We start from the raw sequence: 26,348 nt of genomic DNA on the forward strand, positions 1-26,348 counted from the left end.
ATGCATTTTGGAAGATCTAACTCGAGAGCAGACTACATGGTCAATGGAAATGTCTTGGGGAAAATTGATGTACAGAGAGATCTGGGAGTTCAGGTCCACTGTACCCTGAAGGTGGCAACGCAGGTCGATAGAGTGGTCAAGAAGGCATACAGCATGCTTGTCTTCATTGGATGGGGTATTGAGTACAAGAGTCAGCAGGTCACAGTTGTATCGGACTTTGGTTAGGCCACATTTGGAATACTGCGTGCAGTTCTGGTCGCCACTTTACCAGAAGGATGTGGATGCTTTAGAGAGGGTGCAGAGGAGGTTCATCAGGATGTTGCCTGGTATGGAGGGTGCTAGCTATGAAGAAAGGTTGAGTAGATTAGGATTGTTTTCATTGGAAAGACGGAGTTTGAGGGGAGACCTGATTGAGGTCTACAAAATTATGAGAGGTATGGACAGGGTGGATAGCAACAAGCTTTTTCCAAGAGTGGGGGTGTCAATTACAAGGGGTCACGATTTCAAGGTGAGAGGGGGAAAGTTAAAGGGAGATGTGCGTGGAAAGTTTTTTATACAGAGGGTGGTGTGTGCCTGGAATGCTTTGTCAGCGGAGGTGGTAGAGGCGGGCACGATAGCATCATTGAAGATGCATCTGGACAGATATATGAACAGGTGGGGGAAAGAGAGAAGTAGACCTTGGAAAATAGGCAACAGGTTTAGATAAAGGATCTGGATCGGCGCAGGCTGGGAGGGCTGAAGGGCCTGTTCCTGTGCTGTAATTTTCTTTTTTCTCTCTTTGTTCTATGTGGAATTCAGGGTGAGAGTAGCACGCGTTCCATTTTATAAGGTTAGATTGGAAAGTCCAGTGAAGATTGGTGAAGTGGAATACGAGTAATAGAGAAACTATCTTGTCGAGGAATAGTTTATCTTGGGTAATGATATAGCTGGATCGTAGGTGGGTGTGATGCCTACTGTGGTTGATAAGCCAGTGGAAAATCAGACAATGGTGTTGAAGGATGAATATCCTGGGATTTTTCCAGATTGTGTAGTAACAAGGTCGCAAAGTCACAGGTTAAGACAAGACGAGAAATCAAAGAATGAAGATAAAGTTGAAGTGCAATTATCAGAAATGATTTTTGCTCAGATGAGGTGAATATTTTTAGTTCAGGAAAATTGGAGGAGTTACAACAGAAAGCTATAGAAATGGTTGACAAGAGAGGTTGAATGTCTTGTTAAGAGGAAGAAGGAGACTTATGTAAGGCTGAAGAAACAAGGTTCAGACAGGGCGCTGGAGGGATACAAGATAGCCAGGAGGGAACTGAAGAAAGGGATTAGGAGAGCTAAGAGAGGGCATGAGAAATCTTTGGCGGGTAGGATCAAGGAAAACCCCAAGGCCTTTTACACATATGTGAGAAATATGAGAATGACTAGAGCGAGGGTAGGTCCGATTAAGGACAGTAGCGGGAGATTGTGTATTGAGTCTGAAGAGATAGGAGAGGTCTTGAACAAGTATTTTTCTTCAGTATTTACAAATGAGAGGGGCCATATTGTTGGAGAGGACAGCGTGAAGCAGACCGATAAGCTTGAGGAGATACTTGTCAGGAAGGAAGATGTGTTGCGCGTTTTGAAAAACTTGAGGATAGACAAGTCCCCCGGGCCTGACGGGATATATCCAAGGATTCTATGGGAAGCAAGAAATGAAATTGCAGAGCCGTTGGCAATGATCTTTTCGTCCTCGCTGTCAACAGGGGTGGTACCAGAGGATTGGAGAGTGGTGAATGTCGTGCCCCTGTTCAAAAAAGGGAATAGGGATAACCCTGGGAATTACAGGCCAGTTAGTCTTACTTCGGTGGTAGGCAAAGTAATGGAAAGGGTACTGAGGGATAGGATTTCTGAGCATCTGGAAAGGCATTGCTTGATTAGGGATAGTCAGCACGGATTTGTGAGGGGTAGGTCTTGCCTTACAAGTCTTATTGAATTCTTTGAGGAGGTGACCAAGCATGTGGATGAAGGTAAAGCAGTGGATGTAGTGTACATGGATTTTAGTAAGGCATTTGATAAGGTTCCCAATGGTAGGCTTATGCAGAAAGTAAGGAGGCATGGGATAGTGGGAAATTTGGCCAGTTGGATAACAAACTGGCTAACCGATAGAAGACAGAGAGTGGTGGTGGATGGCAAATATTCAGCCTGGAGCCCAGTTATCAGTGGCGTACCGCAGGGATCAGTTCTGGGTCCTCTGCTGTTTGTGATTTTCATTAACGACTTGGATGAGGGAGTTGAAGGGTGGGTCAGAAAATTTGCAGATGATACGAAGATTGGTGGAGTTGTGGATAGTGAGGAGGGCTGTTGTCGGCTTCAAAGAGACATAGATAGAATGCAGAGCTGGGCTGAGAAGCGGCAGATGGAGTTTAACCCTGACAAGTGTGAGGTTGTCCATTTTGGAAGGACAAATCTGAATGCGGAATACAGGGTTAATGGTAGGGTATCTTGGCAATGTGGAGGAGCAGAGAGATCTTGGGGTCTATGTTCATAGTTCTTTGAAAGTTGCCACTCAAGTGGATAGAGCTGTGAAGAAGGCCTATGGTGTGCTAGCGTTCATTAGCAGAGGGATTGAATTTAAGAGCCGTGAGGTGATGATGCAGCTGTACAAAACCTTGGTCAGGCCACATTTGGAGTACTGTGTGCAGTTCTGGTCACCTCATTTTAGGAAGGATGTGGAAGCTTTGGAAAAGGTGCAAAGGAGATTTACCAGGATGTTGCCTGGAATGGAGAGTAGGTCATACGAGGAAAGGTTGAGGGAGCTAGGCCTTTTCTCATTAGAATGGAGAAGGATGAGGGGCGACTTGATAGAGGTTTATAAGATGATCAGGGGAATAGATAGAGTAGACAGTCAGAGACTTTTTCCCCGGGTGGAACACACCATTACAAGGGGACATAAATTTAAGATAAATGGTGGAAGATATAGAGGGGATGTCAGAGGTAGGTTCTTCACCCAGAGGGTAGTGGGGGCATGGAATGCACTGCCTGTGGTAGTAGTTGAGTCGGAAAAGTTAGGGACCTTCAAGCGGCTATTGGATAGGTACTTGGATTAGGGTAGAATAATGGAGTGTAGGTTAACTTCTTAAGGGCAGCACGGTAGCATTGTGGATAGCACAATTGCTTCACAGCTCCAGAGTCCCAAGTTCGATTTCGACTTGGGTCACTGTCTGTGTGGAGTCTGCACATCCTCCCTGTGACTGCGTGGGTTTCCTCCGGGTACTCCGGTTTCCTCCCACAGTCCAAAGATGTGCAGGTTGGGTGGATTGGCCATGAAAAATTGTCCAAAATTCTATGATTAACCTAGGACAAAAGTTTGGCGCAGCATCGTGGGCCGAAGGGCCTGTTCTGTGCTGTATTTCTCTAAAAAAATAAAACGGATGGATCAGAAAGCAGACACTGAAGAAGAATCTGAGTTCATATCAGAGTGTTATTACCATAAAAGTGATGTCTTGATGAGAAAATGGAGACCTTTACATATGAAGGTGGATTAAAAGTGGGCAGACTTTCATCACGTAGTATTGCCGGTAGGGTATAGAAAGGAGGTGTTGCGAGTTGCACATGAGGTACCAGTGGGAGGTCATTTGGGAATAAGACAAACTCAAGCTAAAATCCAGAAACATTTTTATTGGCCTAGACTACATAAAGATGTAGTTAAATTTTGTCAATCATGTCACACATGTCAAGTGATAGCAAACTTCAAGCAGTGATAAAACCAGCACCCTTAATACCAATTCCAGCATTTGAGGAACCTTTTACAAGGGTCCTAACTGATTGCGTAGGACGGCTTCCTAAAACAAAAAGTGGGAATCAATATCTTTTGACGATAATGGATGTGTCTCCTAGGTTTCCAGAGGCCATTCCAGTACGTAATATTACAGCTAAAAAGATTGTGGAGGAGTTACTTAAATTCTTTACTAGATATGGAAGAAATAGGAAATTATATTATTGGAGTAAGTGTCAACTTTTAGGGAACGATTCAATGGAGCAGGTGAATTGGCCAGACAGCATTTAAAAGTTGCACAACATGTGATGAAACAGGTAGCGGACAAGAAATCCAAAGTTCGTAGTTTTGCCATTGAAAATAAAGTTTTAGTATTGTTACCAGTGGTAGGTAAACCTTTAAAAGCAAGGTTTTGTGGACCTTATCAAATTGAAAGGAAATTAAGTGAGGTGAATTATGTGGTAAAAACACCAGATAGAAGGAAGACTCACCGAGTGTGTCATGTGAATATGCTTAAAAGGTACTTTGAAAGGGAAGGAGAAAAAGGCGGAGATTTTAATGATTCTAATTCAACGTGACTAACCAAACCCAGATTACTGTGATTTCGACATACCTCAAATCAAATTGCCAAATGAGGAAGTTCTTAAAAATTGGGATAAATTGTTGTTATCTTCCAGAGGTAAAACGAACTGACCTGAAAGAGTTATTGATATCACATGGGCAAGTTTGTAGAGAAAAACTGGGAAGTACTAAAATGGCTAGACATGATGTAGATGTGGGAAATGCTGTTCCAATCAAATAACATCCATAGACTTAACCCTTTAAAATTGGCACAGGTTAACAAAGAGATTGAGAGTATGCTTAAAAATTGCATAATTGAAGTGGGTTGCAGCCAATGGAGCTCACCCATAGTGATGGTGCCTAAACCAGATGGTACCCAATGGTTGTGTGTGGACTATAGAAAGGTTAATGCAGTTACAAGAACGGACACTTATCCTATCCCATGTTTGGAGGATTGCATTGAGAAAGTGGGACAAAGGGCAGCACGGTGGCCTAGTGGTTAGCACAACCGCCTCACGGCGCTGAGGTCCCAGGTTCGATCCCGGCTCTGGGTCACTGTCCGTGTGGAGTTTGCACGTTCTCCCCGTGTCTGCGTGGGTTTCGCCCCCGCAACCCAAAAATGTGCAGAGTAGGTGGATTGGCCACGCTAAATTGCCCCTTAATTGGAAAAAATAATTGGCTAATCTAAATTTATTTTAAAAAATAGAGAAAGTGGGACAATCAGCTTTTATTGCCAAACTGGATTTACTTAAAGCTTACTGGCAGGTACTTTTATCCGAAAGGCCAAAGGAGATTTCAACTTTTGTGACTCCAGATTGTACATACCAATTCAGTTATGCCATTTGGCATGAAAATACCCCAGCCACAGTTCAACGCTTAATTAACAAAGACGTTGCAGGATTACCCAATTGTGCGGTATACATCGGCGATCTGATGGGTGAGCTCCATTGGCTGCAACCCACTTCAATTATGCCATTTTAAGCATACTCTCAATCTATTTGTTAACCTGTGCCAATCTAATGGAGTTATTCGATCGACTTCAGGAGGCGGGTTTGGTGATAAACGTGGCCAAAAGTGAATTTGGAAAAGCCCAAGTCACTTTCCTTGAGGAGTTTCCGATACCCTCAAGACGAGAGAAATAATGCGATTTCTTGGCATGAGTGGATTTGATCGAACATTTGTGGAAAGGTTTTGTAGCGTGATTGCTCCACTGATGGACTTGCTGAAGAAACGTCGAAAATTTCAATGGACAGCGGACTTTCAACAGGCATTTGACTGCCCGAAAGCTGTGATAATGAATGCGCATGTGTTGGAGAATTACAAAGGACGCTGTGATCAGATTGAACTAAAGTATCTGACTTTAAAGAGAAATGACGAGGCGTAGAGAAATTGACCTTCTTGTTCAAAGGGACTGTTGGAGGAAGAACAAAAAAAAATGGACTATATTATTATACCTGTTTGTGTGCGGTTTTTGTTTTAAACGGAAAAGTGTATTTACTGTGTGCATTTCTTAAATGATGAAAAGGTGAAACATGAAACCATCTTGAAGTTGATGGTTTATTTTTTGTATTAGGGGGAGGTGTCATGTGAGAGTACCTTTAAGGAATAGGAGTTTATAAATGGGGGTGTATAAATATCTGTATTGAGAGTACCGTTAATCAATGAGTGTTTACCACTGCAGTGATATCAGAGAGCCGGTGAAGCTGGGCTGTCAGCTTTTCACTTTTGTTTTTGAGCAGGCTGCAAGGTGTGTTTTAGTTTTGTTTTCAGAGCTGGATAGCTACAGTCACAGCCAGGTGTATGAATTTCTCTCTGTAATCTAAGAACTATAAATCGATCGTGATGAATTAAACTCATAACAGTAGTGACTTTAACCTGATGTGCTTCTGTTTCAAGGTTTCTGAGGTCTTCTGGGTGTTAAAACGACAGCTTACAGATTACTTCGTGTTGTATTGTTTGGGGGGAGGGGGGTGTATTTGATTTCCTGGTTGCTAAGATGATCACTGTTTAAAAACATTAACTTGAGTTCATAGAATAAACAGTGTTTTGCTGTTTTAAAAATATACTTGTCCGTTTCTGAAGTACCACTCTTGTAGAGTGGGCCCTGTGCTCCCCATACCACAATCTATTAAAGGTTGTGGGTCAGGTGAACTCCATGATACATGTTGGGGTTCTCTAAACCCTGGCCCATAACAATTGAAAAACAACTTTCCCGATCTTATTTTATATTACTAGCTAGCTTACACTCACATTTCATCTTCTCCCCCTTTTTTGTGGGAATCTTCCGGCTTCCCACTAATCCTTGTCACTTTCTATGCTTTTTCTTTTGCTTTTATGCGGTCCTTGACTTCCCTCATCAACCATGGATGCCTCATTCTCCCTTTAGCATGTTTTCTCCTCCTTGGGATGAATTTCTATTGTGCCTTGCGAATGATCCCCAAAAGCTCCTGCCATTCCCGTTCCACGAGCTTCCCTGCAACGCTCCCTTTCCAATCAACTCTGGCCAGCTTCTCCCTCATGTCTTTGTAGTTACCCCTATTTATTTGCAACACCGTTTCATCTGATTCCAGCTTCTCACACTCAAACTACAGGGTACATTCTATCATATTGTTGACCTTCACCTTAAGTTTTCTAATCAAATCTGCCTTATTACAAATCACCAAATCCAGAATTGCCTGTTCCTCAGCAGGCTCTGTCACAAGCTGCTCCAAAAAAGTACATTTAGACATTCCACAAATTACTTTCCTTGGGATCCACTGCCAATCTGATTTTCCCAGCCTACCTGCATATTGAAGTTCCTCATGATTATTGTAATATTGCCTTTTTTAAAATAAATTTAGAGTACCCAATTCATTTTTTCCAATTCAGGGACAATTTATCATGGCCAATCCACCTAGCACATCTTTGGGTTGTGGGACGAAACCCACGCAAACACGGGGAGAATGTGTAAACTCCACACGGACAATGACCCAGAGCCGGGATCGAACCTGGGACCTCGGTGCCGTGAGGCTGCAGGGCTGACCCACTACGCCATCATGCTGCACAATATTGTCTTTTTTATATACCTTTTCTATCTCCTGATTTATTTTCTGCCCCATATCATATGAAATGATAATCGCTTATTGTCACAAGTAAGCTTCAAATGAAGTTACTGTGAAAAGCCCCTAGTCGCCACATTCTGGCGCCTGTTGGGGAGGCTGGTACAGGAATTGAACCCGCGCTGCTGGCCTGCCTTGGTCGCTTTAAAAGCCAGCTATTTAGCACTGTGCCAAACCAACCCCTTCTGTTTTGGGGCCCATCAGGGTCTTTCCACAGAGATTCTATGCCTTTTGATCCAATATCGTTCCTTGCTGTTGATTCAACTTCATTCCTTACTAACAATGCAACCTCACCCCCTTTGCCCATCTGCCTGTCCTTTCGATAGGACATTTTTTCTTGAACATTTAGATCCCAGCCCTGATCCCCTTGTAGCCACGTCTCTGTGATGTTCACATCATACAGCCCAATTTCAATGTGCAGAACATGCTCATTTACCTTGTTTTGTATACTGCGTGGGTTTAGTTACAACACCCTGCATTGACCATCTCCCTTCTCATACCTGTCGCCTTTTGTGTTCTACCTGAGGTTAGATTATTGCCACCTTCTATATTCTCCGGTTCTATTACATGGTCTGGAAACGTTACTAACCTTTCCTGAGTCCCCAGCTCCTTTAACTAGTTGAAAGTCCTCATCATTAACCTTCACTTCTACCTTCTCCTTTAACTTTTTAATTCTCCATACGACTGAACCCTCCCCCCAACTAGTAATTTGATTTTTTAATCTTGTTTGTATAAAGGTGTTGTTGACCATTTAATAAACAAAATATTCTCATGGCTGTTTATTGTGTGCACTGTTTACTCCTACTTTTGGTGACAAAATGCCTGAAGGGCAAGTGTTTGTTTGCTGCTGCCTCTTCTGCTCCTGTGATCTGGAATGAGGCAAAGGGAGGATGTAAGCAGGTTTACTACCAGTCCGAAGAAGGGTAAGGGGTGTTCTTTCACCCTTCTGTTGTGCTCTATGTTAGTGTAACTTCCCGCTACGATTATTCCTGCCTTTGAGAGTCTGATGCAGGGAACTATCAGAGGGAAAGAGAGACGCGGAGCGACCCAAATGCCCTTGTGGTTGCCTAGAAGCTGTGCATTTGTTGCTGCCTCTTTTGTTTGTGTGTCCTGCAGTAAGGAATGTGAGGGAGTAAGATGAAACTGACGAAGGAGAAGGGTGGCAGCCCAATTCAACTGAGTAATTATTGCAGGTTTTGAAGAATTGCTTTTGCAGCTTGTTGGTGACTATTGCATGTTTGATGCTTGGAAGGGTGTGTTTGCTTGCTTCTGCCTCTTCTACCCCTGTGGCCTGGAGCAAGGATGGGGAGAAAGTCAGGAGACGTGCTGTAATTGTTGGAGATGGGAAAGGGTGGCGGCCTGATTCAACTGAGCAACCAGCTGAAGATATTGAGGAATTGCTCTTGCAACTTACTGGTGCTGACTGTTCAATGTTTATTGCCTGGAAGCCGTGTGTTTGCTTGCTGCTGCCTCTTTTTCTACTTCTTTGGCCTGGAGAAAGAAAGGAAGTCGGATGATCTCCTGCCTGCGGTGAAGGGTAGTTTGGCAGCCTGATTCAACTGAGCACCTTGCTGAAGACAGTGAAGGACTGCTTTGCAAGTTGCTGGTGAGTTTATTGCAATTTTGACTGTTTAATATCAAGAAACTGTGTGTCTTTCTGCTGCTATCTCATTTGCTACAGTGCCCTGGAGGGCATGGAAAGGAAGTAAGATGAGCCCCATCAGTACTGGAGAGGGGGAAGGGCTGGCAGGCTAATTCGACTGTTCCATTTGCCGAAGGTATTGAGGATAGCGCTTTTGTAGATTGTTGGTGGCTGTTTCATGTTTGTTGACTGTTCCATGTTTGAATTGTGTATCTGTCTGCTGCAGCCTCTTTTGTTTCTAATGCCTGGAATGCATGGAAAGGGAGAAAGATGACCCAACCAGTGCTGTGGATGGGAAAGGAATGGTTGGTCGATTCAACTATGCCATTCGCTGAAGGTATTGAGGGAATGCTTTTGCATATTGCTGGTGGCCTTATTGTACTGTTGACTTTTTAATGTTTACTGTCTGGAAGCCATGTGTCTGTCTGGTGCCACCTGTTTGCTTCTGTGGCTTAGAGTGCATGGAAGGGAAGGATGTAAGATGAATTCTACCAGAGCTGAAGAGGGGTGGGTGGGGTGGCAGGTTGATTCAACAATGCCATTTACTGAAGGTACTGAGGAAATATTTTTGCAGATAGCTTTATTGTAGTTGACTGTTCAATATCCGGAAGCTATGCACTGTTGTTTAATGTCTGGTGGCTGCGTATTTGTCTGCTGCAGCCCCTTTTGGCTTCTATGGCTTGGAGTACAGAACTAATGGCAGTGTTGGAGAAGAGCAAGGTGTCCTCTCTTGCTCTTCCACCATGCTCTGCATCAGTGTGATTTTTCAGTGTATTGTTACGCTACCCTTAAGCAACTTTCCCCTGATTGGAGTCTGCCACTAGTAGTTGTAGGAGGAGTGTGGCGGGTTAATTACGATGTTGGTAACTTCATCGTACTTGATGTTTAACGCACATTTAGTCTTCTTTGTATAAATACACTGTAGTAGCGTGTTTAAACCGAAATTCTGTATCGAAAAGGTGTCATATTACAGTACGATGCCTTTTCTTGTCGGTTAATGTGATAGGATCACTGTTAAGTTGTTTGTTATTATTTTTTCATTTGACCGTTTAATATACAAAATATTCTCAAGTAGCTTCAGGTTGTGTGCTGTTTGCTCCTACTCTTGGCTGCAAAATGCCAAAGGCCTAATATTTGTTTCCTGTTGCATCTTTTGCTTTTGTGCCTGAAATAAAGCAAATGGAAGATGTCAGCGGGTCTACTACCACTCTGAAGGGGAGCTATTGCACTTTTCTGCTGTGTTTTGTTTGTGTAACTTTCTGGTTATGATTAATCCTACCATTGAGTTTACTGCTGGGAGCTGCGGGAGGGGAAAAGAGAATGGAGTGACCAAAATGCTGTTGTAGGTGCTGAAGATATTGGAGAACTTCTTTGCAAGTTGCTGGTGACTTTATTGCACTGTTGACTGCTTTGACACCCGTGTGTCTGTCTGCTGCCACCTCTTTTGCTTCTGTGGCCTGCTGCCTGGAAAGGGAGGAAGTAGATGATACCCATCAGTGCTGGAGAGGGGAAAGGAGCCCGAAAGGTGGGCCGATTGAACTACATAATTTGTTGAAGGTACCGAGGAAATGCTTTTGCAGATTACTGGAGACTTTATTGGACGTTTCACCGTTTCATGTTTGCTGTCCAGAAATGGTGTCTGTCTTCTGTTGCCTCTTTTTCTGTGGCCTGGAGTGAATGGAAAGGAAATACAATGATCACTACCAGTGCTGGAGAGGGGAAAGGGGTGGCGTGCCAATTTGATGATGCCATTTGCTGAAGGTATTGAAGAAACGCTTTTGCAGATTGGTGGCTTTATTGTGCGGTTGACTGTTTAAAATCTGGAAGCGTGCGTTTGCTATTGCAGTGTCAATTGTTTAATGCCTGAAGGCCGTGTGATTGGCTGCAGTAGCCTCTTTTGATTTGGAGGCCTGGAGTAGCCACTGCCAGTGCTGGAGAGGTGGAAGGGCTGCCGTCTCACTCTTCCGCTGTGCTCTGCATCAGTGTGACTTTCTTTTTTTTTAAATAGTTTTTATTGCTTTTTTTGTACATGGTATATTTACAGGTATACACAAAGGGAAATCAAAAAGAGATTACAAAAACAAAAACTGCATAAATAAAAAAACACATTAATTAAAAAAAACCACGGGGTGGGAAAGTAAAAACTGGGGAACTGCGGATACATAGAAACAATGGAGACACAATTATATTAAACATTGAACAGTCAACACTACAATAAAGGCACCAAGATATGTATAATGTCCGGAAGCAGTATGTTTGTTTGCTGCCACACTGTTCTCTGCTGCCGGTGCTTATGGAGGGGAAGGGTGGTAGCCACATTCAATTGAGAAACTTGCAGAAATGCTTTGGTGGATTGCTGGTGAGTTTGTTGTACAGTTGACTGTTCATGTTTAATGTCCGGAGGCCCTGCATTTGCTGTTGTACAGTCGTGGATTACTATATAATGCCTGGAGGCCGTGTACTTGTCTGATGCCTCCCCTCTTGCTTCTGTAGCTTGGGACCAAGGCAAAGGTGTTCTTTTGCTCTTCTGCCGTGCTCTGTTGGTGAGCCTTTTCCAGTGTGTCACACTACCTTTGAGCAACCTTCCACTAATGCGGGTCTACTGCTCGAACTGCGGGAACAGGTGTGGTGGAAGGTGGAACTGTGGGAAGGAGCTATTGTACTGTTGACTATCCAACAGTTGGCTGTTGCCTGCTGCAGCCCTCTTGCTTATGTGGACTGGTTGACGGAAGCCGTCACCACTGCTGGAGAGGGGGAAAAAAAGAGTACTCTTTCATAGAACATAGAACATAGAACGATACAGCGCAGTACAGGCCCTTCGGCCCTCGATGTTGCACCGACATGGAAAAAAAACTAAAGGCCATCTAACCTACACTATGCCCTTATCATCCATATGCTTATCCAATAAACTTTTAAATGCCCTCAATGTTGGCGAGTTCACTACTGTTGCAGGTAGGGCATTCCACAGCCTCACCACTCTTTGCGTAAAAAACCCACCTCTGACCTCTGTCCTATATCTATTACCCCTCAATTTAAGGCTATGTCCCCTCGTGCTAGCCACCTCCATCCGCGGGAGAAGGCTCTCGCTGTCCACCCTATCTAACCCTCTGATCATTTTGTATGCCTCTATTAAGTCACCTCTTAACCTTCTTCTCTCTAACGAAAACAACCTCAAGTCCATCAGCCTTTCCTCATAAGATTTTCCCTCCATACCAGGCAACATCCTGGTAAATCTCCTCTGCACCCTTTCCAAGGCTTCCACGTCCTTCCTATAATGAGGCGACCAGAACTGTACGCAATACTCCAAATGCGGCCGTACTAGAGTTTTGTACAACTGCAACATGACCTCATGGCTCCGGAACTCAATCCCTCTACCAATAAAGGCCAACACACCATAGGCCTTCTTCACAACCATATCAACCTGGGTGGCAACTTTCAGGGATCTATGTACATGGACACCGAGATCCCTCTGCTCATCCACACTACCAAGAATATTACCATTAGCCAAATATTCCGCATTCCTGTTATTCTTTCCAAAGCGAATCACCTCACACTTCTCCACATTAAACTCCATTTGCCACCTCTCAGCCCAGCTCTGCAGCTTATCTACGTCACTCTGTAACCTGCAACATCCTTCCGCACTGTCCACAACTCCACCGACTTTAGTGTCGTCTGCAAATTTACTCACCCATCCTTCTGCACCCTCCTCTAGGTCATTTATAAAAATGACAAACAGCAACGGCCCCAGAACAGATCCTTGTGGTACACCACTCGTAACTGAACTCCATTCTGAACATTTCCCATCAACTACCACTCTCTGTCTTCTTTCAACTAGCCAATTTCTGATCCACATCTCTAAATCACCCTCAATCCCCAGCCTCCGTATTTTCTGCAATAGCCGACCGTGGGGAACCTTATCAAACGTTCGTTCTTCCATCATGCTTTACAACCGTGTAACTTTCCGGTGTATTTTTACTCTCTGCTCCAAGAGACTACAGCTGGGACTGCGGGAGGGGAAGGGCGCAGCAGGTTGCTTTGGATCTGGTTACTTCATTGCACTTTTTTTATTCGTTCATAGGATGTGGGCATCGCTAGCTGGACCAACATTTGTTGCCCATCCCTAATTGACCTTGAACTGAGTGGCTTGCTGGGGCAGTTAAGAGTCAACACATCGCTGTGTGGGTCTGCAGTCACGTGTAGGCCAGACCGGTAATGATGGCAGATTTCCTTCTCTGAAGGACATTAGTAAACCAGATGGGTTTTTACAATTGGAAAAAGTTTCATACTCAGCATCAGGCTTTTAATTCCAGATTTGTATTGAATTCAAAATTCACCATCTGCCATGTTGGGATTCAAACCCTGGACCCCAGAACATTAGCCTGGTTCTCTGGGTAACTAGTCCAGTGACAATGCCACTACGCTACCACCTCCCCTGCTGTTGACTGTTTTAACGTGTATTTGGTGCTCTGTGCAAATTAACATTAGTGGTTTTCTTTGTCTAAATTAATTGTTGTAGCTTTATGTTTGTACCGATACTCTGCAGCGAAAAGGTGCCTTGTATGGAATGGTGCTGGTTAATATGATATATCAAGTATAGTGTTGTCTGTTTTTATCTTTTTTTGTATAAAGGCATTGTTGACAGTTTCACAAACAAAATATTCTCAAGTGGTGGTATAGGTTGTATTTACTGCTTGTAGCTGCAACTACCTGGAGGCTGTGCGTTTGATTGCTGCTGCTTCTTTGCTTCTGGAGACTGAAGAAAAGAAGGAGAGACGACCTGCTGCCTGGGTGGGAGAAAGGGAGGGGAGCTCTCTCTCTCCCCTCTGGCTGCTCTGTGCAAGACCAATTTTTCTATTTCTCCACTACTGAGTCTACTACGTGGAGCTGCTGGAGGGACAGTGAGGCAAGCTTAGACTGCAGACGAGTCCCTGGGCATAGACTTGAGCCTGGGACCAGCTTTAACACTGACTGCATCAGCAGCAACATCTGCAGCTTAAGAAGAGGAAGGAAGGAGGAGCTGGGACTGTTTTGTTGCCTTATCAATTGCAAAGGCCTCCCAGCCTGCTAAAAACAGGAAGCTGATGCAACATCTAGCTGGAGAGGAAGAACAATGGAAGGTTGGTAGACTGGTTACTTCCATCCATCTTCAGTTCTTCCAGTACATATAGCGATCGAGGATCCAGCTCCTCACAGACATGGATCTCAACTCCCCCTTCTTCTACTCCCGGTAAAAAAGGTGTGGGATCTGTCAGCAGTTCCTAACGTTACTGACTGATGATGGATCCTTCACCTCGGATCTGGAGGGCAGTTTCTCGGGATCAGTCCAGTGATTTGCTTAGCGGTTTTGGGAGAGTACCTGATCTGTAACCTCGACAGTCTCTCCAGGGGCCAGACTTTGGTGCTGATCAGGCTGACTGTGGAGCTTTTCAAAGCTGCATGGGGGACCTGGGGGAAAGTCTCACGGCCAGCGAGATACCTCTTTCATGGCGCAGGGTAACCATTACCCTGCTATTCAAGAAGCTGGAGCTCTGCCTTCCACCTACTTAAAAACTGACAACCAGTCTCCCTCCGCTTCATGGATTATAAAATCATCACAAAGGACATATGTATCTTTACGCCTTGGCACTGTGCTGGATGACATGATCCACCCTGACCAGTCATACATGGTCCCGGCCAGACCATTCATGATAAAATTCACCTGACCTGATTCACTAATCCCAGTAGAGTGCCTTCCTGTCACTTGATCAGGAAGCGTTTGACAGGGTGGATCACGAATACTTATGCGGAACGCTGCAAACATTTGGGTTCAGAACGCACTGTCACCTGTACAGTGCCACAGTGTTTCATTAAGGTAAATGGGTCCCTGACAGTGCCCCCTCACTTTGTGAGTGGAGTGCGCCAGGGCTGTCCCATGTCTGGCCAACTTTATTCAATCTGCATGGAGCCTTTCCTGCGAAGGGAGGTTGGCGGGACTACACGGGCCAGGCATCCGTGGCTTTCAGCCTATGCTGATGACGTGCTCCTAATGTTCACAGCAGACCTGCGTAGGAGGCGTGACTGCCAGGCTGTGTACACTGCTGTGACCTCTGACAGGATCAACTGGGCAAATGCTCCAGACCCCTGGTCAGACCTTGGCAAATGGAGTCTCTACCAGAGGAGCTTCATACTTGGAACAGGACCAGCATCCTCTACTTGGGAGTTCATCTTTGCTTGGCTGAGGAATCCTGGCCGGCGAACTGACAGTAGCTGGAGGCCAAAGTCACCATCGCTTGGGATGCTGGACAGGACTGCCGTCTTAGAATGGTCGAGATCTCGGTAGCATCGTGGATAGCAAAATTGCTTCTCAGCTCCAGGGTCCCAGGTTCGATTCCGGCTTGGGTCACTGTCTGTGCGGAGTCTGCACATCCTCCCCGTGTGTGCGTGGGTTTCCTCCGGGTGCTCCGGTTTCCTCCCACAGTCCAAAGATGTGCAAGTTAGGTGGATTGGCCATGATAAAATTAGTGTCCAAAATTGCCCTTCATGTTGGGTGGGGTTACTGGGTTATGGGGATAGGGTGGAGGTGTTGACCTTGGGTAGGGTGCTCTGACCAAGAGCCGGTGCAGACTCGATGGGCTGAATGGCCTTCTTTTGCACTGTAAATTCTATGATAATCTCGTCATAAGCCAGCTGGTTGCCTCAATGTTGTGGTACACGCTGGTTATTTTGACTCCTCCCCCTGATGAAACCGCCAGAGAATTCTCATACACTTCTGGGACAAGACTGTACTGGGTCACTGCTGAGGGTCTGAATCTGCTGCTGAAGGAGAGCATATAGGTGTTGGTGTGCCTTCATAGATGTGACAACCTTTCATCCTCGGTCCCTTCATTGTGAAGGAGGCTCAAGTAGAGGTACCGATGGTGTGCCCTGGCGAGATATTTCTTCCGCCAGGTGCACAGCCTGAACTACAACCCAAGGGGTCTTCGTTACTCCCTGCAGGTGCTGCTCACCTTTTACCAGGACCTTCTCAAAGTCTGAAACATGGTCGTCTCGTGCCACAGCATACCCAGTTAGGAGTCGTGGCTGTTGTCAGGGAGCCACTGCTCAAACATCTGCACCTCCACCAGTACCAGCAAGTGGCTGGCGGAGCAGAGGGCTGTGGCTGCCGGAGTGACCAGGATTGGGGATATGATGGATGGCAGAGTGGGCTGGATGACACCACATGAGTTGGCACATCCAGCAGCAGCCAGTGTCCAGTTCATGGCTGATGCAATCCATGACCTCAAAGTTAAACGTTTTAGGCTAAACCCCTTTTCAGTTTATCAAACCTTTTATTAAAGTTTTGTTTTCACTTCAGTCCCATGCTCCTGCTCTATCGGCACACGGGGTGGATGGAGAGGGGCAGGGAAAGATGAGGACCACCTCATTAACACTGCTCCAGGGCTTGGCGAAACTTGCCATTAATTGGTCCAGGCAGCGAGCGATCAAAGGGGTCATCCAACCCAACTGTTTGCCTCTCTTCTGGGTCTTCATTGACCAGGTGTCCCTGAAGAGAGTGCATGTGGTGTTCTTCCAAGGCATTCCAAGCCCGTGGGCACCGCAGGGTCTCGGGTGTTTTTCAGATCCTTTTGCTCACATTTTGAAGTTTCATTGATCAATGTTTTAATTTGGACAGTGCCCCTATCAGGAGTGGCCCCTTTTGATTTGTCCCTTAATTAATTTAATTGGTTGGGCTTCAAGAGAGCTCGAGCATTCTCATGGGTGCAGGTGCCACGTCTCAGATGAGTTTCATTGCAGAGCATTCCACATCAAATTGAGAAGGCTGGGCCTGAACCCTGGGGATGTGGACACCAGAGGCAAAAACTAACAATCAAATACCCAACGGTTGGCTTCAGCACTGGGGATATCCCCACAACCAAAGGGCCAGTGGTTCGGGGAGGATACCAGAGCACAGTCCCAGGGTTTTCCCAGAAGAGGTCTGGGTCTAGGGGCTCCGGAGGCTGCCGGGCATGAGTATGCACGGCGGGGTCCTCCACCACAACTGGTTTGGTGGATGGCACGATGAGAGGAGGGACACGTAAAGGTGGAGGAGCCTCGAGAGATTTGAGGGCCCTGGGGTGTGTCCTTTACTGATTGTCAGCCCCTCTCCTCTAATTCCTTAGACAACCAAATGGATGGTGTTGTCAGTCCCCGCAGCAGCAGCTCTTATGGGGCTGGTGGCAGCCAGATGCTGGAGCATCGACACAGGCTCACAGCAGCACCCCATGTGCAGGGAGCTGCTTACATGCTACAGGCCCAGCAGCTCATGAGGTTAAATACAAAGAAAGAAAATTACAGCACAGGAACAGGCCCTCCCAGCCTGCGCCGATCCAGATCCTTTACCTAAACCTGTCGCCTATTTTCCAAGGATCTACTTCGCTCTGTTCCCCGCCCGTTCATATATCTGTCCAGATGCATCTTAATTGATGCTATCATGCCCACCTCTACCACCTCCGCTGGCAAAGCGTTCCAGGCACCCACCACCCGCTGCATTAAAAAAAATGTCCACGCACATCTCCCTTAAATTTACTCCCTCTCACCTTGAAATCGTGACCCCTTGCAATTGACACCCCCACTCTTGGAAAAAGCTTGTTGCTATCCACCCTGTCCATACCTCTCAATTTGTAGACCTCAATCAGGTTCCCCCTCAAACCTCAGTCTTTCCAACGAAAACAATCCTAATTTACTCAACCTTTCTTCATAGCTAGCACCCTCCATACCAGACAACATCCTGGTGAACCTCCTCTGCACCCTCTCTAAAGCATCCACATGCTTCTGGTAACCAGAACGGCACGCAGTATTCCAAATGTGGCCTAACCAAAGTCCGATACAACTGTAACATGACCTGCCGACTCTTGTACTCAATACCCCGTCCGATGAACGCAAGCATGCTGCATGTCTTCTTGACCACTGTATTTGCGTTGACACCTTCAGGGTACAATGGACCTGAACTGCCAGATCTCTCTGTACATCAATTTTCCCAGGACTCTTCCATTGACCATATAGTCCGCTCTTGAATTGGATCTTCCAAAATGCATCACCTCGCATTTGCCTGGATTGAACTCCATCTGCCATTTCTCTGCCCAACTCTCCAATCTATCTATATTTTGCTGTATATTCTCTGACAGTCCCCCTCGCTATCTGAAACTCCACCAATCTTAGTATCACCTGCAAACTTGCTAATCAAACCACCTATACCTTCGTCCAGATAATTTATGTACATCATAACAGTGGTCTGAGCACGGATCCCTGTGGAACACCACTAGTCACCTTTCTCCATTTTGAGACACTCCCTGCCACCACTACTCTCTGTCTCCTGTTGCCCAGCCAGTTCTTTATCCATCTAGCTAGTACACCCTGAACTCCGTGCGACTTCACTTTTTACATCAACCTGCCATGGGAAACTTTATCAAATGCCTTACTGAAGTCCATGTATGTGATATCTACAGCCCTTCCCTCAATGTCACTTCCTCAAAGAATTCTATTAGGTTTGCAAGACATGACCTTTCCTGCACAAAACCATGCTGCCTATCACTGATAAATCTATTTTCTTCCAAATGTGAATAGATCCTATCCCTCAGTATCTTCTCCAACAGTTTGTCTACCACTGACGTCAAGCCCACAGATCTATTATTCCCTGGATTATCTCTGCTACCCTTCTTAAACAAAGGAACAGCATTAGCAATTCTCCAGTCCTCCGGGACCTCACCCGTGCTCAAGGATGCTGCAAAGATAACGTTAAGGCCCCAGCTATTTCGTCCCTCGCTTCCCTCAGAAACCTGGGATAGATCCCATCGGACCTGGGGACCTGTCCACCTTAATGCCTTTTAGAATACCCGAAACGTCTCCCTTCCTTATACCGACTTGACCTAGAGTATTTATACATCCATCCTTAACCTCAACATCCGTCATGTCCCTCTCCTTGGTGAATACCGATGCAAAGTACTCATTAAGAATCTCACCCATTTCCTCCGACTCCACGTATAAATTCCCTCTTTTGTCTTTGAGTGGGCCAATCATTTCTCTAGTTACCCTCTTGCTCCTTATATACGAATAAAAGGCTTTGGGATTTTCCTTAACCCTGTTAGCCAAAGATATTTCATGACCCGTTTTACCCCTTTTTATTGCACGTTTGAGATTTGTCCTACTTTCCCGATGTTCCTCCAAAGCTTCATCAGTTTTAAGTCACCTAGATCTTGTGTAATGCTTCCTTTTTCCTTTTAGCTAGTCTCTCAATTCCACCCGTCATCCATGGTTCCCTAATCTTGCCATTTCTATCTCTCATTTTCACAGGGACATGTCTTTCCTGCACTCTCATCAATCTTTCCTGAAAAGACTCCCACATTTCAAATGTGGATTTACCCTTAAACAGCTGCTTCCAATCCACATTCCCTAGCTCCTGCTGAATTTTGTTATACTTGGCCTTTCACCAATTTAGCACTCTTCCTTTAGGACCACTCTCGTTTTTGTCCATGAATATTCTAAAAATTACAGAATTGTGATCGCTATTCCCAAAGCAATCACCAACTGAAACTTCAACCACCTGGCCGGGATCATTCCCCAATACCAGGTAAAGTATGGCCCCTTCCCAAGTTGGACTATTTACATACTGCTCTAAAAAGCTCTCCTGGATGCTCTTTACAAATTCTGCTCCATCCACACCTCCAACACTACATGAGTCCCATTCAATGTTTGGGGAAGTTAAAATCTCCCATCACAACGACCCTATTGCTCCTATATTTTTCTATAATCTGTCTACATATTTGTACCTCTACTTCACACTCGCTTTTGGGAGGCCTGTAGTAAAGTGCCAACAATGTTACTGCACCCTTCCTATTTCTTAGCCCTACCCATATTACCTCATTGCTCAAACCCTTAATCCCAGCTGTGATATCATCTCTGACCAGTAATGCAACTCCTCCACCCCTTTTACCTCCCTCTCTATCCTTCCTGAAGCATCTGTACCCTGGGATATTTAGTTGCCAATCTTGCCCTTCCCTCAACCAAGTCTCAGTAATACCAAAACATCATATTCCCAGGTACTAATCCAAGCCCTAAATTCATCTGCCTTACCTGCTACACTTCTCGCATTAAAACAAATACACCTCAGATCATCTGTCCCTTTGCGGTCATCATCTCTTCCCTGTCTACCCTTCCCCTTAGTCACAATGAGTTTATTATCTAGTACCTTACTGGCTTTAGTTGCTGCCTCTTTACTGACCTCTAACTTCCTAATCTGGTTCCCATACCCCTGCCACATGGGTTCAAAGCCTCCCCAAGTGTAAGCAAAAGCACCCCCAAGGACATTGGTTCTAGTCCTGCCCAGGAGTAGACCATCCGATTTGTAATGGTCCCACCACCCCCAGAACCGGTTCCAATGTCCCTCCCTCCTGCACCATCTTTCAAGCCAAGTATTCATTCTGACTATTCTTGAATTTCTACTCTGACTGTCTCATGGCACTGTTAGCAATCCTGAGATTACTACCTTTGAGGTCCTGCTTTTTAAACTTATCTCCTAACTCCCTAAATTCTGATTGTAGGACCTCATCCCATTTTTTACCTATATGGTTGGTGCCTATATGCACCACGACAACTGGATGTTCACCCTCCCCCTTCAGCATGTCCTGCAGCCGATCGGAGACATCCCTGACCCGTGCACCCGGGAGGCAACATACCATTTGGGATTTTGACCACAGTAGACAGCCTGTCTACTCCCCTTACGATTGAATCCCCTATCACTATAGCCCTGCCAGTCATTTTCCCACCCTTCTGTGCAGCAGAGCCAGCCACGGTGCCATGAGCCTGGCTACTGCTGCCTTCCCCTGGTGAGTCATCTCACCCAACAGTATCCAAAACTGTATACCTGTTTTGGTGGGGGATGACCGCAGGGGACACCTGCACTGCCTCCCTGCTCTTTTTTGGCCTTTTGGTGACCCATTCCCTGTCTCCCTCATCAATCCTGATCTGCGGTGCGACCAATTCACTGAACGTGCTATCCACGACCTCCTCAGCATCGCAGATGCTCCAAAGTGAGTCTATCCGCAGCTCCAGAGCCGTCATGCGGTCTAACAGGAGCTTCAGCTGGACACACTTCCCGCACATGAAGGAGTCAGAGGCATCGGCCGCGTCCCTGAACTCCCACACTGAGCACAAGGGGCATAGCACGGGTCTGGGATCTCCTGCCATTTCTACACTTTATCTTAACTAATTACAAATATATCAAATAATGAATAAGTGAAAGGAATAAAGATTTTACTTACCAATCACAATACTTACCAACACATGAAGAGTTACATTTCTCCCAGCTACTGCTAATTGGAGCACTTTCCTTACCAGCCAATCAGGTCACTGCTTTGCTATGATGTCACTTCAAATTTATCCCCAAAGACCCTGTGGCCGCTGTTTAAGCAGCTAGTTTAAATACTCACCGCGCGACTCTATAGCTCCGCCCACTCCAACAGCTGAATTCCCGCCAAAAAGACTCGAATCCGCTAAGCAGCTAGTTTAAATACTCAGCAGGGACTAGTTTCAAGGGACTCAGGAGGGCAGCAGTTGTGCTGCCGTTTTCCCAAGGTGGACAGGCGTCACTGGCTACATGTGTCATGTCTTGATCTCAACAAGGAGACTGTGCAGCACCTGTGTCATGGCTTTGCAGGCTTGGCACCCCATGGAGTAGGACAACACCCACTCCCAGTCGTCATGAAGGTCACCACAGCTCTGCACATTTTATGCAACGGGTTAATTCCAAGACTCAAGCAGAGACCTGTGTGGCATTTCCCAAGCTACAGCCCACAAGTGCATCCGCGAAGTCTGATGACTGGTAACTTTGAGCTGTACCAAGCCCATCATGATGCCTTGGCAGCAGAATTTGCCATCGCCAGAAATGCACCAGGTCCAAGGGGTAACTGATGGCACACATGTCTCCTTGAGCACACCAGGGCATGCGAGTGCCCTTTATTAACAGGAAGGGGTTCCATTCCCTAAATGTTAACTTGGCGATCACCCTCTGGATTATGCATGTATGTGCACGCTTCCCAGGGAGCGGGCAGGACCGCTACACCCCGAGACATTTGGAGATCCCCGCTGTCTTCAGAGAACCATCCCAGAATGACGGGGTTGACTCCTTGGGAATGAGGTACATGCCGAGGTCCTGAATGATGCCAGTGTGGAGGCTGGGGACCAATGCAGAGACCAGATATAACAACACCATTGAGTGGTGCATTGGACTGCTTAAAATGTGGTTTGGATGCCTGGACCGCTCTGGTGGTGCACTACTGTATCCCCAGAGTCTCCCGCTTTGTGGTGACCTGCTGTGTCCTCCACAACCTGACACACCAGTGGGGTGACATCCTGGAGGAGAATCATGCAACCTCATGTGAGAACGAGCATGGGGAGGACCAATGGGAGCAACCAGAGTAATGAGGGTAAGCAGCAGCGAGGGTCCAGCATTCCCCAGGGCCAGGAAGGCCTTAATCCTCACTTATTTCTCGTAGGATGAGGCCTTATCCGTCAGCTCATCCCTCTGTTACCACCTTTAATCGCTCCTTCTCCCACCCCCAGTACACACAGACAGATACCCCTCCTGGCTACCTTGTTCCATTCTCCCAGTTCTGTCTAACATCATTCCAGGGTGATGGGACCATGTCTGCACTGGCAGCGGGTCAATATATAAGGCAGGTGAGTGATGATAACTTGCTGAGAGGAAAGCACTGGTGCTCCTCAGCTTTATGCCAAAATCTGAATCCTGTCCTCCACACACAATTACCTGGACGTGGTCTACATTGGGGGCTTTTGCTTTGTGACCTGGGAGGTGAGGTTTATGAGCAACTCCCCCTTGTTAGTGGGGAGTTGGTGCGTACGGTCAGGGCGAAGACAGCCAGTTCCACCCTGAAGCTTCTGGGGATCATTTCCAGCAGCAAGTGCCGTGAAATATAGGCCGCGGTCTCGCCAGCTCGGCCATCGGGAAGTACCTGGAAGTCATGTCCATTATGACATTTAGTAATTTTCCAATTAAATTGCGCCCTAAATGACAAAAAGGGTGATGGTGCCAGGAAAAAGAAGATAGTAATGGGACAAACAAAGAAACCAAGATCAGGCTTGAGGTTAGGTCTGGAAAAAAAAATGGAAGGAAGTGTTTGGTATGAAAATGTTGAATTCACTGAAGGCTGCACTATGCTCAATTAAAAGAGAAGATGCAATTTCTGGAGCTTATGTTGAGCTCCATTGGAACAGTGTAGAGGGTTGAGAACTGAGCGCTCAATGGTTGAAATGGGACTGCTTCTTTTGAACAGAGACTGCACCCAACTCCATCTAGCACAACACCTTTGCATGACTACACTTGTTCAGCATTATTCTTTGACTTATATGCACTTCCTCCAACTAAAAACGTGTTGGAACCCCGTCGATCCCTGCTCTGCATGTTTTTGTGGTAAGTGTGAAACATTATTTGCTCAAGTCTTACTCAGGTCTCCTCCCACAACTAAAGGTGTTCCAGCTTGTGCAGTTCTTCAGCACCTTGCACAACCTCTCCATCATGAACATGCAACCCTTACCAATTCAGGAGGAAGAGGGGATGATATGGAGGAGGAGGAAAAAAAAGTCATCGGAGACATCAGCCACAAGACGGTTGGCACCTCTGGAGCTGGCCATCACTTCCGGACTGGAAAGAATGGGCTTAAAACTCTGCAAAAAACCCTCTGCACAAGTTGGACCCAAAGTCTATGACTACTTGACTGCAGGCTCTAGCAATGTATCTAGACTTTCAGTATGCGTACCAATCACCATTTTTTGTATCCTACCCCATTGACGTTCACTGCAGCAGAGTTCACGTTTGCCCACTCAGGGTATCTTATCCTTTCCATATACCTCTCCACAGGCTGATTTCAGCATGTGCATGGCAAGTAACTCACCATGTGTAGTCTCCACTTCGATACTACTCTGTAAGTGCACATATTGCCAGTACCGGAGCTGGACATTGTGAATGTTAGAGCAAGTGATGCTGCTTCTTTTTCCTTTGTGTCTCGTTCCTCTGCCAGCTCTTGCTCTCCCAACATTGTCTAAATCGCTTTTCTTGTGTATCTGAAAGGCATGATGGTGGTTCATATGCAGGGAAATGAGGGTGGGGGGGGGGGAGAAAGGAAGCAAGATGTGCTTACTTACACAAATACCCTCTGCAGCTTGTACACCGAGGGGCTGGTTTAGCACAGGGCTAAATCACTGGCTTTGAAAGCAGACCAAGACAGGCCAGCAGTAAGGTTCAATTCCCGTACCGGCCTCCCCGAACAGGCACTGGAATGTGATGACTAGGTGCTTCTCACAATAACTTCATTTGAAGCCTACTTGTGATAATAAGCGATTTTCATTTCATCAGCAGAATCTGTTTCCGGGGTCCCAGGTTCAAATCCCCGCTGGGTCGCTGTCTGTGCATTCTCCCAGTTTCTGCGTGGGTTTCCTCCCATGGTCCAGGAACATGCAGATTGGATGGATTGGCCATGCTAAATTGCTTAGTGTCCAAAAGGTTAGATGGGCCTATTGGATTACAGGGATAGGGTGGACATGAGGGCTTAAGTGGGTCAGTGCAGACTCGATGTGCCAAATGGCCTCCTTCTGCACTGTGTGTATTTTAGTTACTAATGTTATTTTTAATATTGAACGGTACTGCAGGTAACTTCTTTAAATAAAGCACTTTTCACCTTCACAGCCAGACATCTAATTTTATAATAAAATCAGGAAATGCTCAATAAACTCAGCAGGTCTGGCAGCATCGGAGGAAAGAGAAACAAGAGTTTTGAATCCATTTGACTTCTTCAGGCTGTGAATAACTTTTTCTCTCCATCAATCTCCAGGAGGTTCCTACTCAGTGAATATAAACAACAGTAAGTAGGTTCGAGGAATTGAAGTAAACTCTGGTCGGCGGGGAGGTGAGCATTCATTCGTTCTTTCAGAGGCGTCAGGAAGACATTGCCGTGGAATGCGGTTGATTTTCAGTTCGTCAATTGAGGCAAACATTTCAATTTAATATTGACAATAGACCGGGTATCCTTGAAATATGTTTACCCCGGGAAACTTCACATTCGGTTTGAACTTGTTGTCTTTATTCCTTCTAGGGTCCTTTGGGCTCTCGCGTCGTCAATTCACGGCTTCAACCGCCACCATTTCAAAATGCATGGGGCGGGGGGGGGGGGCAATGCCACTTAGTGCGCAAAAAAAACGTTAGAGACTGCCCCCGAAAGCCTGGCCGGCCGGTGGGGAGCCAGGGGCCCGCCGATTCCGAAAGGGAGGGAGGGAGGGGAAAAGGGCGCACTTACTTGCACTCGGAAAAAGCGGCGAAATTTCCACTCCATTCCTCAGCCGGGGGCCTCCGCAGCAGAAATGTCTGCACGTGCGCCGGCGCGAGACTAGCCCCGCCCCCTTATGACGCGGCCAGGCTGGGACCGCCCACTGAGGGCAGGCATTTCAACTGCAAATTGATTTGAAATTAAAAATGAAATGAAAATCGCTGATTGTCAGGAGTAGGCTCCAATGAAGTTGCTATGAAAAGCCCCTAGTCGTCACATTCCGGCGCCTGTCCGGGGAGGCTGGTACGGGAATCGAACCGTGCTGCTGGCCTGCTTTAAAAGCCAGTGGTTTAGCCCAGTGAGCTAAACCAGCCCCTAAATACGAGTCAAGCAGGAGTCGAACCTGCAATCTTCTGATCCGTAGTCAGACACGTTATCCATTTTGCCACTGACCCGACATAAAATAATCGCTTATTGTCACAAGTAGGCTTCAGTGAAGTTACTGTGAAAAGCCCCGAGTCGCCACATTCCGCCGCCTGTCCGGGGTGGTCGGTATAGGAATTGAACCCACACTGCTGGCATTATTCATTGCTGTATTGTTTTGCGTACAGTGCACTAACCAGGGGCTGGTTTAGCTCACCAGGCTAAATCGCTGGCTTTTAAAGCAGACCAAGCAGGCCAGCAGCATGGTTCGATTCCCGTACCAGCCTCCCCGGACAGGCGCCGGAATGTGGCGACTAGGGGCTTTTCACAGTAACTTCATTGAAGCCTACTCGTGACAATAAGCGATTTTCATTTTTCATTTCATAAGGGGCAATTTAGCATGGCCAATCCACTAAGCTCCACATCTTTGGACTGTGGAAGGAAACCAGAGCACATGAAATAAACGGTGGCATGGTTAGCACTGCTGACTCACAACTCCAGGGAGGGTTCAATTCTGGCCTTGGGTGAATTTTGGAGTTTGCTCTTTCTTTCCATGTCCATGTGGGTTTCCTCCAGGTGCTCTGGTTTTC

General features: G+C 46.2%; 1 protein-coding gene and 1 non-coding gene across 2 annotated transcripts in view; both read right to left on the reverse strand.

Annotated features, from left to right (window-relative positions):
- LOC119951977 (sodium- and chloride-dependent neutral and basic amino acid transporter B(0+)-like) overlaps nt 1-25,462 on the reverse strand; it is a 206,467-nt gene extending 181,005 nt beyond the window's left edge. The window contains exon 1 of the mRNA XM_038775413.1: nt 25,366-25,462. Within this exon, the coding sequence (XP_038631341.1) occupies nt 25,366-25,401 (36 nt within the window). The 5' untranslated portion in view covers nt 25,402-25,462. The remainder of the gene's footprint in view (nt 1-25,365) is intronic.
- Nucleotides 25,463-25,717: 255 nt separating this feature from the next.
- Nucleotides 25,718-25,790, reverse strand: trnar-acg. The gene has a single exon. It is a non-coding gene; the product is annotated as a tRNA-Arg (tRNA).
- Between the last annotated feature and the right edge of the window lie 558 nt (nt 25,791-26,348).

Source organism: Scyliorhinus canicula, chromosome 17 (genome assembly GCF_902713615.1).
Source record: "Scyliorhinus canicula chromosome 17, sScyCan1.1, whole genome shotgun sequence".
Lineage (NCBI taxonomy): Eukaryota > Metazoa > Chordata > Chondrichthyes > Carcharhiniformes > Scyliorhinidae > Scyliorhinus > Scyliorhinus canicula.